Below are 13,526 nucleotides of genomic sequence, written 5' to 3' on the forward strand. Positions count from 1 at the left end.
ACCAAGCTGGGCCTCCTCTACTGCCAAGTGCCATCGACAGGGATGGAGGAGTGGCAGCAGCTTTTGGAGAAGCTAGAGGAGAATTTGAACGTGACGCTCCCGGTGCCGCTTCCCTACCCTTGGCGGCACACTCTGGAGAGACAGTTGGGTGAGTTCAACCTGACGGAGATCGAGACCATGTTAGGGTCTTACACCAAAGTGCTGTTTGTCAGGGACCCTTTCCAGAGGCTGATCTCCATGTTCCTGCAAGGCATGGGCAGCAGCCCTTCCTTCAGCAGCTTTGTTCAAGACTTTTTAGACAGCAGACAGCAGGCCAGCGTGGCTTGGAAACCGCTCGTCAGGCTGTGCTGGCCCTGTCTCGTCCAGTATGACTACGTGGTGATGTTTGGCTTCCTCAGGCAGGAGCTGGGTCACCTGCTGCGGGAGGCCGGGCTGCCCGCCGACAGCCTGATCCCCGAGTTCACCGACACCCAAGTGCAGTGGACCTACAGCTGGTTATCTGAGCAGATGTTCAGCGAGCTGTCCCTCCAACAGAAGCAGCAACTGTCTCGCTTCTACCGCTGGGACCTTGCCGCTTTCCCGTTTTCTAACAGTTTTCTGTCAGACCTCCTCAGCACCCCAGAGACCTGGTAGAAATACCCCGGCCAGGGGGTTTCCGAGCGCGGTAATCCAAACGCAAGTGCCCCTGAGTAGCAGCTGGGCCATAGGCAGACCCTCGCCCCACAGCTGCATCCAGGATCAAGGCTCTTCATGCAGCTGAATTGCATCAAAATACAGCAAAAGTAGGCACTAAGGAAATGCCTGGCCTTGGAAAACTGCATGAACTGAACTGTGATGAGGTAAACAGCTCTCAGCGAACTCAGGGGGTTGGGGTAGGGTGTGTTGGACCTGGTTCAAAGCACAGCAGCATCAGCCTGTGCTCTGCCATTTCATATTCTGGGTTCCTTTTTGAGCCAAGAGGTTTGGCGATGGCTTCTTCGTGACCAATCTCCCCACGCAGGTACAAGAATTCCTTCCAAAGGAAGGCATCACCTGGAGTCTGTCTACCCCGCACAAGTAGGTGAGATAGGAGACAAGGCAGCTCACCACTGGTTATGTTCTCAATCTCTTCATGCCCAGGGAAGACCAGGCCCAGCCCAGACCATCCTGTTCTGTGCAAACTGTTCCCATTTTACGCCGTCCCGTCTCCTGCCTGTTTAGGCTCAAGGGGGCCCCAGCAATGAGACATGGTGCTCGCTCCATTCGCCAGTTTTGAGTGAGGTTCCCCCCTGCCCAGGGCTGACTGAAACGGGCCCAGCCGAGCTTTCGGCTCTACTCGCTCGGGCAGTCCAGACCCGGTACCAGCCACGCCGTGTGGACAGCCGGCCTTGTACTTTGTCCCAGCAGCTGGTGGGCCTGGTGGAGGTGGCTAGAAGCATCAGGATGCTTCGCTCTGCTGCTGTGGGAAACACCACGCGGCTACCGCAAGCTCCTCCTGTCAGAGAAGGGAGAGGACAGGCTCTGACTTCTGTGGGACTCGGCTGCCAGCACGGCCGGGTGGGGGCCCAGGCTCTCCAGCTGGGTGGCCTTGAGCACTGACCCGCCCTCTCCCAGCCTTGGCCAGGGGGCTGATCTGCCCCACAGCCCCTGAGAAGGGTCCATCCTTGCCAAACACCAAGGATGAGCTGAAGTTGTCCAGCTTGCAAAGCGTGACAGACTTTTGCCGTAGCATACTAGTTTCCAGAGTATTCTTTAGCTTTATTTTTTAATGTTGTGACGTTGACAGAGAATTCCACATACATTCATGTAACAAAGACACTGATTTGACAATGCTCATTAAAAAATGATAGTGAAAGCTGTTGATTAGAACCGACTTAAAATGATTACCGAAAACTTAGCCTCCCTCTCTCATGGAGGGACTCGTGATTAATAGCGTTAAGACATGAGACCAAACGGCCTCCTTTCACCCCCCCACAAACTATCCAGCTACAGCAGTTAAGTGCCATTATTGTGCGTAGTACTTCACAGTCTAGCAAGATGGCGTTGTTCCTCTTCTGAGGACACAGTTCTGGAAGGCAAGAAGCAGCAAATTCCCAATTATACATTAACAGTAGTCATGCATCATTTCACTGAAAAGTACTAGGAAAGGAACATTTTTCTCTTCATAGGTAGCTTTCCCTTCAGCGATTGCAAGCTGAAATCCCATGCAGCGAGATGTGGGCGAAGAGCTCTGACGCTGCACCTAGCAGGGGACAGTGCTGAGCGCTCGCAACACGAGAGCTGTTCTCAGACAGCTCTGTAGTACAGACCACATTTTAAGTCAGGCTATCCTATAGCAGCATCACCTCTTCCTGCCAGCCCTCCACAGTGGGTCCCAGTCCTTCCCGAAGGTGCCTGGGACTTAGTTCCATGGGAAAGCAAAGTATGAAATGTTGAGACACGGAGAGGTGAAATGAGAATCTCAGCTTCAGGTTCCTTAGGGTCTCACCCACAGCCCAGCCAGGTGTTATCATGATCTTTCTGTAAATTCCTACTACTCCCCACGCTTCCCTTTTTCCCACACCCTCAAAAGCAGTTTCTGCAATTACTTTGCAACTCTGACTTTATACTATTGCTTCAGGTGTTTGATATCATTTACATTCATCCAGCGCACCCCAAAAGGAAGGTGTTTTCTCCTTCTATCAGCTAGTGGCTGTGGAAGGGTAGTAAGAGGGACCTGAGCTGGGGTGGCTTGAGGGCAAGGACTAGTGACTGGGAAACAGTGGCTCACTGATGCTGCAGCAAAAAGGGCTCCACAGGCTAAGGTCTGCACTGAACTAGCCTGCTCTGACACTGCATGTACACAAGAACTTGGCAAATCCACTGCAAATTAATGCACAAAGCGAATAACAAGAGGGAAACTTTATATATCTCATTTTAAAAATTTCACCTGTCCAGGCAATCACAGTGGCCATGTGAGATAGCACAAACCCATTCTGAAATGATGAAAACAGCACTCCCAGACCCAGAGGGGATAAAGAGCACTTGTCCTGCTAGTGGCACCCCGTCACATCCCAGGACCCCCACAGGGAGCAGGCCTCTCGTGACTGCTGGCAGCTCTCCCCTGAGACGACACTGCAAGCTCCTCGATATCACATTCTTTGTCTGTAGCTCCCCGTGTTCTGCATTAACACACATTACGTTCCCTTGGTATTTCTTCTCAGCCTGGTCTGGATGAGCATATCCAGCGATCCCATGAGGTGGGTGCTGCAGAAACAGTGCTGATACCAGTCTACCTGACAGACTTTATATTTTGCTTCCCTTCCTGCACATCCAAGAACATGAATACACAGGCTCCAAGAGCTGTTCTTGCACACAAGTAATCACATATTCTCCTCTAAGAGGTTTTTTACATATTGACAACTTTCAGGAGAAAACATAAAATGTGTTCTTGCCCAGTACCTCAGAGCTCAAGAAACACCAATATCATATTTCAATTAAAAAAAAAAAATTACATAGCAAGCCCAGCAAGCACAAAATACTTTCTGCAACTCACATATACAAATGCCCTCCTTCTAGATGGTAGAACCATAATATTTTAAGATGAGAAATAAATCTACACATTTCCAAGCTATATACCCTGGAGTGCTTCAAAAAGATATTTCAAACTGTGCATACATTGTTAAGTCCTAAGATGGAGGACAATTTTAAGCAGTTTGTATGTGAGCAAAATTTTATATATAAGGCAATGGAGTTACATCCTCTTGCACCACATTTTTTTGATGGCCCTAGGAGTGCAAAAATAGAAAAAGGGCATGTACATAAAGCTGTGGGCCAGAGAAACAGATAAAAGTTTGCACATGAGTAGGTACAGTACATGGCTGACATCATCTAGAGATAATATGATGCTACAGTGTTAAACCTGACAGTGACAAAACCCGTGAAGAGGGGTGGCTGGCGTTAAATACAACATGAAAAATGCATTCAACCCAGAACACACAAGGTCATCACACAGTCAGCAGATTTTTCAGACAAGCAGTCCCCGTAGCAAAACGTACCCATTCTTACATTCAGCAAAAATAAGAGTTGTCTTGAAAAGAAGGCAAGACAATAGCATGACAGCAAGGGATTGACCCTAGAGGGCACCCAGGGCCAACTAATCCCTGGCTGTGTCCATCCTCCTCCTGTCCCTTGCCTGAGCTGGTATAAATTGCCTTGGGAACAACAGTGAGTAAGGTCCTCTGTTACTCCAAGGTCTCTGATGTCCTTTCCTATTTAAAAGATGGGGAAAGATGGGGAGGTGTGGGGTGGGAAAAGGCTGTGTCAAATGAAGCAGCATCTTTCTGGAAGTCCTCTTGGTACCTCTGGTTTTTACCCTTAATCAGAGAAGACAAGGTAGCACGTGAACTAAGAATTCATTAAAGCCCTAGTGCAGACAAGGCAATCATCATTTAACTTAGGATAAATCAGCGATTGGTCACATTTTAGGGTTTTCCTCTGAACCACTTTTGTTACACAGGTAAGACCATCTTTGTTAGCTAACATCAAAACTCCTCATCTTCCTCTACCGTATATTTGGTTTTATGTGCAGAGGGGACATAACAGGGTCCAACCCTCAGTGCCTCTCAGGCTTTCCCCTACCTCAGAGGACTGTTTGTCTGGGTTCAATGCATTTAAGTCCTTCTTGGTATAGCATCACAAGGTGATCCATCTTTTCCCCATAGTAGAAAAAAAAAGAAACAACCACCCTGTCATTTCACATTGGCTAGTAATAAGCACATCTCCCATCCTTGCAACAATTTTAAATGAAACCTGTAAGATTTTTCAATTACACCTGGATAACATCATCTTCCACTTAATCTTCATTTGAATTTACATCACAGCTATAATCTGGCAGCAATTCCCTCTCTGAGAAAAAACAGTGATTGGACAATTAAATGTGAAAGCTCCATGAATCAGTGGATGAGCCACAGGAACACAGATTTTTTTTTTTTTTTTCATTATAGTCCTACTGCCTTGTGGTCCCTCTGGCATAAGCTCGGTTTCACAAGGAGAATTTGCTCCTTAAACTTCTCTTTTACACACGCACGGACCATGGTTTAAAGGTCCCTGGCTCAGCAGAAGGGCACTGTAAAGAGAAAAAATAATTAAGTTAGCAACAAATGAAGGTTCTGACCTGGGTTTGGCATGCCCCACCATGCTCCCTTTGGGGTCCCCGCCTTTTTACTGTTGAAGATCTGAGCTCATATCTCAGTCTGTCAAAACACAAAGATGTCTTTCTCATGGCACTTCTGTTAGAGGTTGTACTTGGCTCTAGCTGACAGCCTGATAATCAACAGCTTGTGTAAATTCTCAAAATCACTTCTGAATCCTTCTCCCCAGACAGCAATGCAGGTGTTAGGTGAGGAGGACTAGGATATCCAGGTTTTGCTGTTAACCACAGCAGGGTTCAAGCTGACAAAAGCCTGGAGGATGCCCACAGATGTTCTACAGACAGCACTTGGAGGATGGAGGGATGAACTGCAACTTCATCGGTAATCTATGGCAGCCCTTCCTGCAACAGGAGCCCTAGCAGTGCTGGTCTGTGGATTTGTGTCTCATTTGGTGGCACGTTAAATGAAGGATAACACCCATGAAATAAAAAAAAAATCATCTGATTAAGCAGGGCCACAGCCTCCCCATCCTGCCCTAATCCCAGACCTGGACCACTGTGACCATCACACATACTCCATGTGGGGTAGGCTGGCCAGGGAGCAGACTATGAAACCAGAAGCTGTTACCATTTTGGTGAAGATGTCCACACAAGCATTGCGAATCCTCTCTGGGGTAGCAGGGCTGTCCAGCCTGAATGGTTCAGTCAGGCCAGAGTCCTTCCTTGCTGAGTAGATGGCATCTTTAATGGCATAAAACACTGAGGCAGACAGGAACAGAGGTGGCTCTCCCACAGCCTGGACAGAGCACAAGCAAGGGTGAGGCTGCAGCCCAAAACAGTCCTGGCACTAGAAAGACTAATGAGGCTAAAGAGAAAGATGAGCAAGCCCAACACAACAATCAGGAATTGTTCACATTCCTCATTCCTCCTTTGTAACTTCTCAGTCTACCAAATGTGACCAGTGAGGAAACATGAAGCTAAAACAGCTGTCAGTCTGCCAGGTGTGACCAGTGAGGAAAGCCTGAGGTAAAACAACCCTCGGCCCATTTAAAGAGGAGACAGGAAAATACAAGCTTTCTGACACAGCAAGGCTGTTACAAAGGAAAGAGGGACAAACGCATTCTCACAACATTTTGGATGGTGCTAAAACTGCAGCAAAGGGTATTCCGATAAGGCAGTGATGAGCTGTCTGGGCAGAAAGCATGATGTTCCATCACTGGAGGTCCTTGCAAACCAGCAGGAATGCCTCCCGCAGGGATTACACATTAATATAAGTATTATCTAGTACTGAGGGGTCCTTGCCATCCCCCCCTTTTTTATATATATATTCTGTCATCAGGACTAATCAACCAAGAAGTTCTCCTCATTGACAAAGATGTGTCTGGATCATGCCCTGTGGATGGAAGGGAAATGGGAAACTGTCTGTATATGCCTCACCTGCCTCCTCACAAGGACACTGAGTGACCTCTCTAAAAGCTCTGCTGAACTGTAAGTAAAGCAAATTCATTGACGCCGTACATCCAGCCCTCACTAACTGCAGAGAACAGCACTGACTGCAGTGGAAACAGCTGAAGGACACATGGATTAATAATGGACCTTTAAGGGTGACATAAGCACTGTGAAACAGCAAAGAAAGCAAAACATGAAAATTCAGACACAAAATCTTGGTATATCAGATCTGGGGAAATGAAACTGCTGGAAATGTGTTGGCTCCAGTGCCAGGGAAGGGCAACCTGGGAGCTGACATGCAGGGGGAGGCTGGCAGACTCTCTTACAGCCAAACTGGCACAGCAGAGCCACTTCAGTTCTCTCTAATGAACAATCAGAGTGGCAATGTGCAGGTTATTTCAGTTCTTCCTAACTATAAAGGATTGTATACATATTTCTGGTAAGGAATGGGAAAATATCCTGGACCCAGAATAAAGCCAACATAGCAAGATTAACTATTTAGACACATGCATCATTACTTTATCACACTCAGCTTTCACAGAATTATAGAGCAGTAAGAGCCTGCAGATCTCACATGTATACCTTGGATGAATAAACTGCCTTGCTGTTTGGACAGTCACGGAGAAGAGACACATAGAATTCTGTTGGGATGTCTCCAAATGCTGGGATTTTGTACATCCCAGGCCCTTGAGTGTACAGGTTCCCTTCAGGAGAGTAGCGCAGCTCCTCCATGGTGTAGAGCCCAAGGCCTTGGACAAATGCTCCTTCAATCTACAAACACAACCAAACAAGGTTACATTCTTTTTGTTGTTGTTATTCTTCCCTGCACAAGAACAAACATCAATGATTTCCACCAGAGTTTTCAGCCCTCTCCTCCTAATTTCCTACTTTTTATCTATAAACCCTTGTCCCGTCTGTGGCGTACAGCTTGGCACCTTTGCACAATTCCTGTGTTCCCATATAGATGTGGCTGCATTTCCCTGGCAGGTGAAGCAATTTATTGATACATGCAAACAGATATGCTGTAAACACAGGACAGGAATTTTCTGATGAAGCAGGGGAAAAAAAAAAAAAATCAATGCCAAATATCGATTCCTTCACAGGCAGATTAACACTCAGTGAGTTGTACTGGCTGATAACTCAAAAGACAAAATGACTAAAAGGACTGAAGATGACATATCGGAAGACAAACTATTTTACACTTTCTATTTCAGTATAAATGCTTTCTTAAGTACTACATATTCTTGGGTCACCAGCAGACATGTGCAAAAACACTCTCATATCCATTCAAATACTAAAGACATCTCATAATTTTTCTACTGTATCTTTTAGGAAAAAAAAATACTCAAAAAAAAAAGGGGGGGGCGGGGAGCAGCTATGAGAGGAGGATGTGCTTAAACAACCCTACATGAAGAAGCTCTGCTCCCTGTGCCCACACATCTGACAGGCAGAGAAGTCTAAAGATTTGGCACAAACTCTCATTAATCCAGCTCTGTGTACTTGTGTTCCTGCAATCATATGACATCCTTTCTCTTCTGTGTGCCCAGATTGTTTGCAGCAATTCATGGAAGGACACAGGAAATTGAGATCTCTTTAAGAGGCTCCATATAACCCATCTCTTTACTCACAGATCCAAACTAACAGGCTGTGAAGACAGAAAGGCTCCTTCTCCCCTTGCCACTTCCAAAAAAAAATGTCTCCTTCAGAAAAAAACGTTGCTTTCAAAGAAGTTTCATTTTAACTATAGCAGAGCTCTGCAACCCATGCTATCCTGTAAACCTCAAATCCTGCAGCAGTTACACTGGAGTTACACTATATCAACATCTGGAGTTAGCACAGGAGCTAAGACGGCTAGATGAGCACATTCAAGTGTCTAACAATTCACCTCTCAGTATATCAAACAACACTGTGTTTATTACCTTTATGTGCTGCAAGGTATCACTGTGATTATTACTGCATAAAATATGGAAGTAAGCTTGTCCCTGCCCGAGGAATTGGCAAGCTAAGTGACTGGTCCAACTTCCTACTGAGATTCCTACACAGCAGTAGCTGAAGGACAGAATCTACCACCTCACCTCTTTATTCACAGAATTTCCACTGAATTAAATGGGACTTGATATTGGCAGGTAGGAGTTTAAAAATCAGGTGTGGGATTTAGTCTCACATGCTGCACCATAGAAACAGCCTGGGATGTGTTTATTCCATCATGTTAATATTGTTGGGATTCATTCCTTAGACAAGACATATGCTGAAAAGCATAACTATGGTGGTAACTGGAGAATATCCTGTAGTCTTAATATCCAAGGCAAAAAAAACCCACAACAGGATATTTCCCTACATAATTCTGTGCCTATTGCATAGTTAAGTGTAGGTCAAACTGGTTTTCATAGCTGGCCTGAAATGCCTCACTGGTTACCCAAGTTTAAGATTTTTTTTTTGTTTGCAAAGGCATAACCTGGAGAAGGGATCAGGTCTCATCTAGAAAAGCCCGAGAGTAGCATGATGGAAACCACTATTTCACTTACCTGTCCTATATCTATGGCTGGGTTCAGACTGGTACCAACATCCATAACTATGTCTGTGCGAATGTTCTAAAAGGCAGAAATAAAGAATAAATCAGCACAGAACATTGAAACTGGTACACCACAGACTTGCATGAGGAGGAGTAATGTGTCCAACTATTACTGACACTTCACCCGTGTTCAACAATCTATCTCAGCTCAACTCTTCATATTGACTTTTAATTAGAGTTCATCCCTAAAGTAAAACAAAGGAACCCACTGCAGTTTTCCCCAGAGATCCAATGGACCCATTTTATACTAGTTCCAAGCTGCTAGCATCAATGCTCTGTACCTGAGCATAACCAACTAGGTCAGACTCTGATGAAATTTTTTTAGTTTTTTCCTTTCTTTCTAAAAGTCTTCAGTGCTATTTTTAATGATTAACTCAATTCCAGTATGTTTCTGTTCTTTTGTACTAACACAGTGCTGCTATCTGTTACTTAAGCAAATCCAGTAACTTTTGCAATCATTCATTAAGCCTCCTAATATCCCTGCAGGGTAGATAATTATCATTTTATTATACTTTACGGATTGTTGCACTGTGGAACAGAGGAGTTAAGAAATTTACTGAAGGTCATACCAGACCAATGACAGAGCTAGGAACAGGCTGACACCCAGTATTTGTTCTAACTCCCTGTGAATGTTTTCTTCACCTAAACACAGAGGGCTATTTCACTGCTGACCCCCTCACCTTGTGGTCACCCGTCAGGCAATCTATCTCAACCTCGGAGCAAGCAACACCATAACTGAAGTAGCAGAATGGCTTCCCTTCATTCTTTTCAAAGTTGTAGCCAAGGTCAGGAATTCTTGAGGCAAAGAAAAACAAAACCACGTTTCATTCCGTGAACAGTCAAAATGAGTACAAGCACATTGCAATTTATCAAAATCCACTCACTTTTGTTTCATCCCTTCCACCAAGACCGTGCAGAAATGAAGAGTGTAGTCAACTACAAATAGAAATCTGCTAAAGTTGCTCTGTATTCCAAAACATAACTGAAACAATAACTATTTTAGCCATCTTTATTTTCCCATGAATCCCAGGGCTTGTGATGACTATTATGAACTCATTCCCACCAACCCAGTAGCAAATCCTGTGCTTTTAGAGTTCAGTTCAACATTTCTTAGAGGTCATTAGATTTCAGTGCATAATCAAGTTGAACCAAAAACTGGATTAAGCTAAGAATTGATTTTAAGCACAGTTCGTGGCAAACTTTGTATCTGGCTATTTATATTTTACCTGAAAACTGATTTTATTTTTATTAAAATACTGACAGTCACTTAGCTAAACAAAAAACACATTTCAGAGATGCAACAGAAATGAGCTCATATTGTATTTTACTCCTAAATAGGCTCTTCTCAACACCATGTCTAGTTTTTTATGTCAACCTCTCTGCCTCAAAGATGATGGATCTCTGTTTTCCTCTAGCAGCAAAGCTGACTAAGAAAAGTGCTTCATTTCAGAACTGCACAGGAACCAGCAAGGGTTTAAAGTGGGAGAATGACATTGAAAACACTGGTATCTGCTTGTGACACAACAGACAGGATAGTGCTCTAGCCAATCGCTGTAAGTAGCTTTTGTCCTCAAGGACAACCCCTGCCCCCTTTTTGCCTGCATGACAGTTCTAGTGCAACACTAAGTCACGAGGTTGACACAGAGCAAAGCCCCAGGCAAAGCTCTGATTTCATTTATGCATCCTCAGACCTAGGTCATCTACAGTGAAGTTAGATCTACTTCAGATTTACATGAGATCTGAAATTGGCCCCAGGAGCTGTGCTCCATCAGGAGCTGATTCTCCCCAGCCAGGACTGTGTTAACCTCAGCTTAACATTTCTTGGTAGGAAAGGGAGTGCAGCTCTAAATTAGAGCAGTGACAGGGCGATAGGGGCTGTAAATCCTCCCGAAATTTCCTTGGATGCAATCTACACAATCAAGAACTGTGTCTCTGCAGTGTGAATATTCACTCACCTATAAAACCCCGTGGCCGATAGGCTTACACAGTTCTCATAGGCAGCTTTAATCTGGAAAAGTGAACAAAAGTTTGAAAACAGTAATTGTCCAACCAGTCTCTGCAAAATAGCTACCCCAAACACATTTCCAGGAGAGCATGAATAGAAAGTGTCCAGTGACAGGCAGCTGTCATGCTACCCAGCACCAGTGGTGCCAAGGGAAACATCATAATGCAGTCGCTTCCCCAAATAGCCCTGTCAGCAGCTACCAAGGGCAGAACTTGCCCGTTGGCAGAGGGATAAGACTCGCTCTTGTTTGTTTGGCTCTCAGCTACAGGTTAGACTTTCAACCTCAGAGACAAAGGTTAAACTGACAGTCATCTTGAATTCAGTGAGGCCAAAGGAAATCCTATCCTGACTTCAAAATCACAGTCAAAAGCTCCTCCCATAAAGAGGAGAGCTTGGATCTGAAAACAGCCTGAGTGCCTTACAACACACCAATCTCTTATTATTGAGGGTACAGAGATATTGCAGCCAAGGAGCACTACAGGAGGTGGATGGAAGCTCAACAGGGAGTCATCGCTGTCACAGAATCCCTTTACTACAAATCAGGTTTCTTCCTGCCCAAGACTGTAGCCTGACTACAAAGATATATGTAACTACTCAAGACTTTTATTTGGTCAAGTTTATCATAGGCAGGCCCCAGGATCTGGAGAAATCTCAGTATTGAAGTCATGACTGATGTTTTGGGGATGACCTCTAGCAAGTTTTGGTTACTCCCCTTGCCAGGTTTCTGTTTCACAGTCTTTGCTCAAATCTTTGTAGCGAGATGCAGAAGACCTGGAGGATATATCTGCATACAGGGATTGCCAATTAAAACAACCTCTGACAATACCCACTTGTCTCACGACAAATAACAAACAGCTTACCCAGCCTTCCCAGGATCCTTTGGGATTAGACTGTTTGATCGGCTCAAGTCTTTTTAAGATAGTCTGACACGCATTCTAGAAACAAAGAAAGAGAGAAGCAATATTTTAAGATTTGAAAAGTCATCTTATAGTATTAAGAGCCCTATTAGAGTCTCAAAGAGCCTTCTGTTTAAATCAATATTGCCTTTAGGACTTTGCTATATCATAAAAAGGAACAAAGTTCACTAACAGATGTCTTGCTATATAAGACGAAATCTTGACTGAAAAGGATTTTAAAGCAGTGCTGATAGCAGAAGGGAATTCCATATACAGCACAGAACTTTCTGGACCATGACACAGGTCCACTCGTATATACAGTAACTCTATCTGTACCAAGCCACAGCAAAACATCTTAGCATATTTAACAAGATGATCTCATAACACTGAAAAATAAAAATATTTTTGACAAAATTCAACCTATTCAGGCAAGCTGTGCAGAGAATAAAAACAGCCTGATGATGTAACTGTGCAAGTTACACTTGCCCTTTTCTTCAAACCTGAAAATGACCAATACTAAATTCCTCTTTTCGATGCAAAAAAGTCACATACGCTGCAAATATATGCATTGGTAACTCTACTATGTCAGGGACAGTCATGACCATGCTATTGCTACAGAAGGAAATTTGCTCTGAGTGTATCAACATTTACAGGTCTACAGTTCTGGCACACAGCACACAAACTATCTGCTATTAATATTTGCAGCACAATATATTTTATTATATATATTATATATAGTTATAGTTAAGGCCACATTAATTACCAAGAAGCTAGGTATTTAAATGGATGCTTTGTTCTGTTAATTTTGAGTAATCACACACACTTCATCTTAGAACTGCAAAAGGACTAAAGGAGAGTTTCAAACAACTTGAAAAAAATACTGTCATTCATCATCTAACACTGCTAGTAGTTATAGCAGGTAAAGAAGTTATGAGGTATCCTTAGCCTGGAATTGTCTTTTGATGGTTATATTTTCTTTAAGCAACAGATGAATACTCATCGACTTTTCATGTTCTGAAGTCCTAGGTTATAGCCCACTAGTTTAAATAACTCAGTTTCCATACATGGATGGCCATTCCGTTGATGTCCGCACTGACAGATGCAGCTGTTGGGGAGGTATTTGGGACAGTGTTTGTGCTGGTCTCACTGATGTAAATTTTGGAGGTGGGGATTCCCAGTGACCTGCTAGCAACCTGCAGAGCAAATGTAAACAACTGGTAAGCAGCTCCTCTTATACATGAGCATTATCATTCATTGCTTACAATGCTAGGATCCACACTGCAACCTCTACCCTCTCCCATCTTAAATTCCATTTTTCTTGAAGACTCAGTAGTTTCGGTGACTGAGAGCTAGCCAAAACATTGTTTGCCCTTCACAGTCTGAATGTGTACGAGCAAATACATGTACACTTTTCCCACAATGACATTCATTTCACTACTGTGAGACTAAAATCTTCTCTCAACAATTATAAGAATCAGAGGATGAAGAGCCCTA

At 44.1% G+C, this 13,526-nt stretch overlaps 1 protein-coding gene across 2 annotated transcripts in view; it reads right to left on the minus strand.

Annotated features, from left to right (window-relative positions):
* Positions 1–1,716: 1,716 nt before the first annotated feature.
* Positions 1,717–13,526, minus strand: part of XDH (xanthine dehydrogenase) — a 53,028-nt gene continuing 41,218 nt past the window's right edge. For both annotated transcript variants that reach the window (XM_032989404.2, XM_032989405.2), the window contains 8 exons: positions 13,097–13,225; positions 11,997–12,071; positions 11,087–11,139; positions 9,812–9,926; positions 9,085–9,150; positions 7,142–7,330; positions 5,739–5,906; positions 1,717–5,086 (listed from right to left, as the gene is read on the minus strand). In XM_032989404.2, coding sequence (XP_032845295.2) covers positions 5,036–5,086; positions 5,739–5,906; positions 7,142–7,330; positions 9,085–9,150; positions 9,812–9,926; positions 11,087–11,139; positions 11,997–12,071; positions 13,097–13,225 — 846 coding nt within the window. In that variant the 3' untranslated portion in view covers positions 1,717–5,035. The remainder of the gene's footprint in view (positions 5,087–5,738; positions 5,907–7,141; positions 7,331–9,084; positions 9,151–9,811; positions 9,927–11,086; positions 11,140–11,996; positions 12,072–13,096; positions 13,226–13,526) is intronic.

The sequence above is a fragment of the Tyto alba genome, unplaced genomic scaffold (genome assembly GCF_018691265.1).
Source record: "Tyto alba isolate M040663 unplaced genomic scaffold, T.alba_DEE_v4.0 Super-Scaffold_16, whole genome shotgun sequence".
Classification (NCBI taxonomy): domain Eukaryota; kingdom Metazoa; phylum Chordata; class Aves; order Strigiformes; family Tytonidae; genus Tyto; species Tyto alba.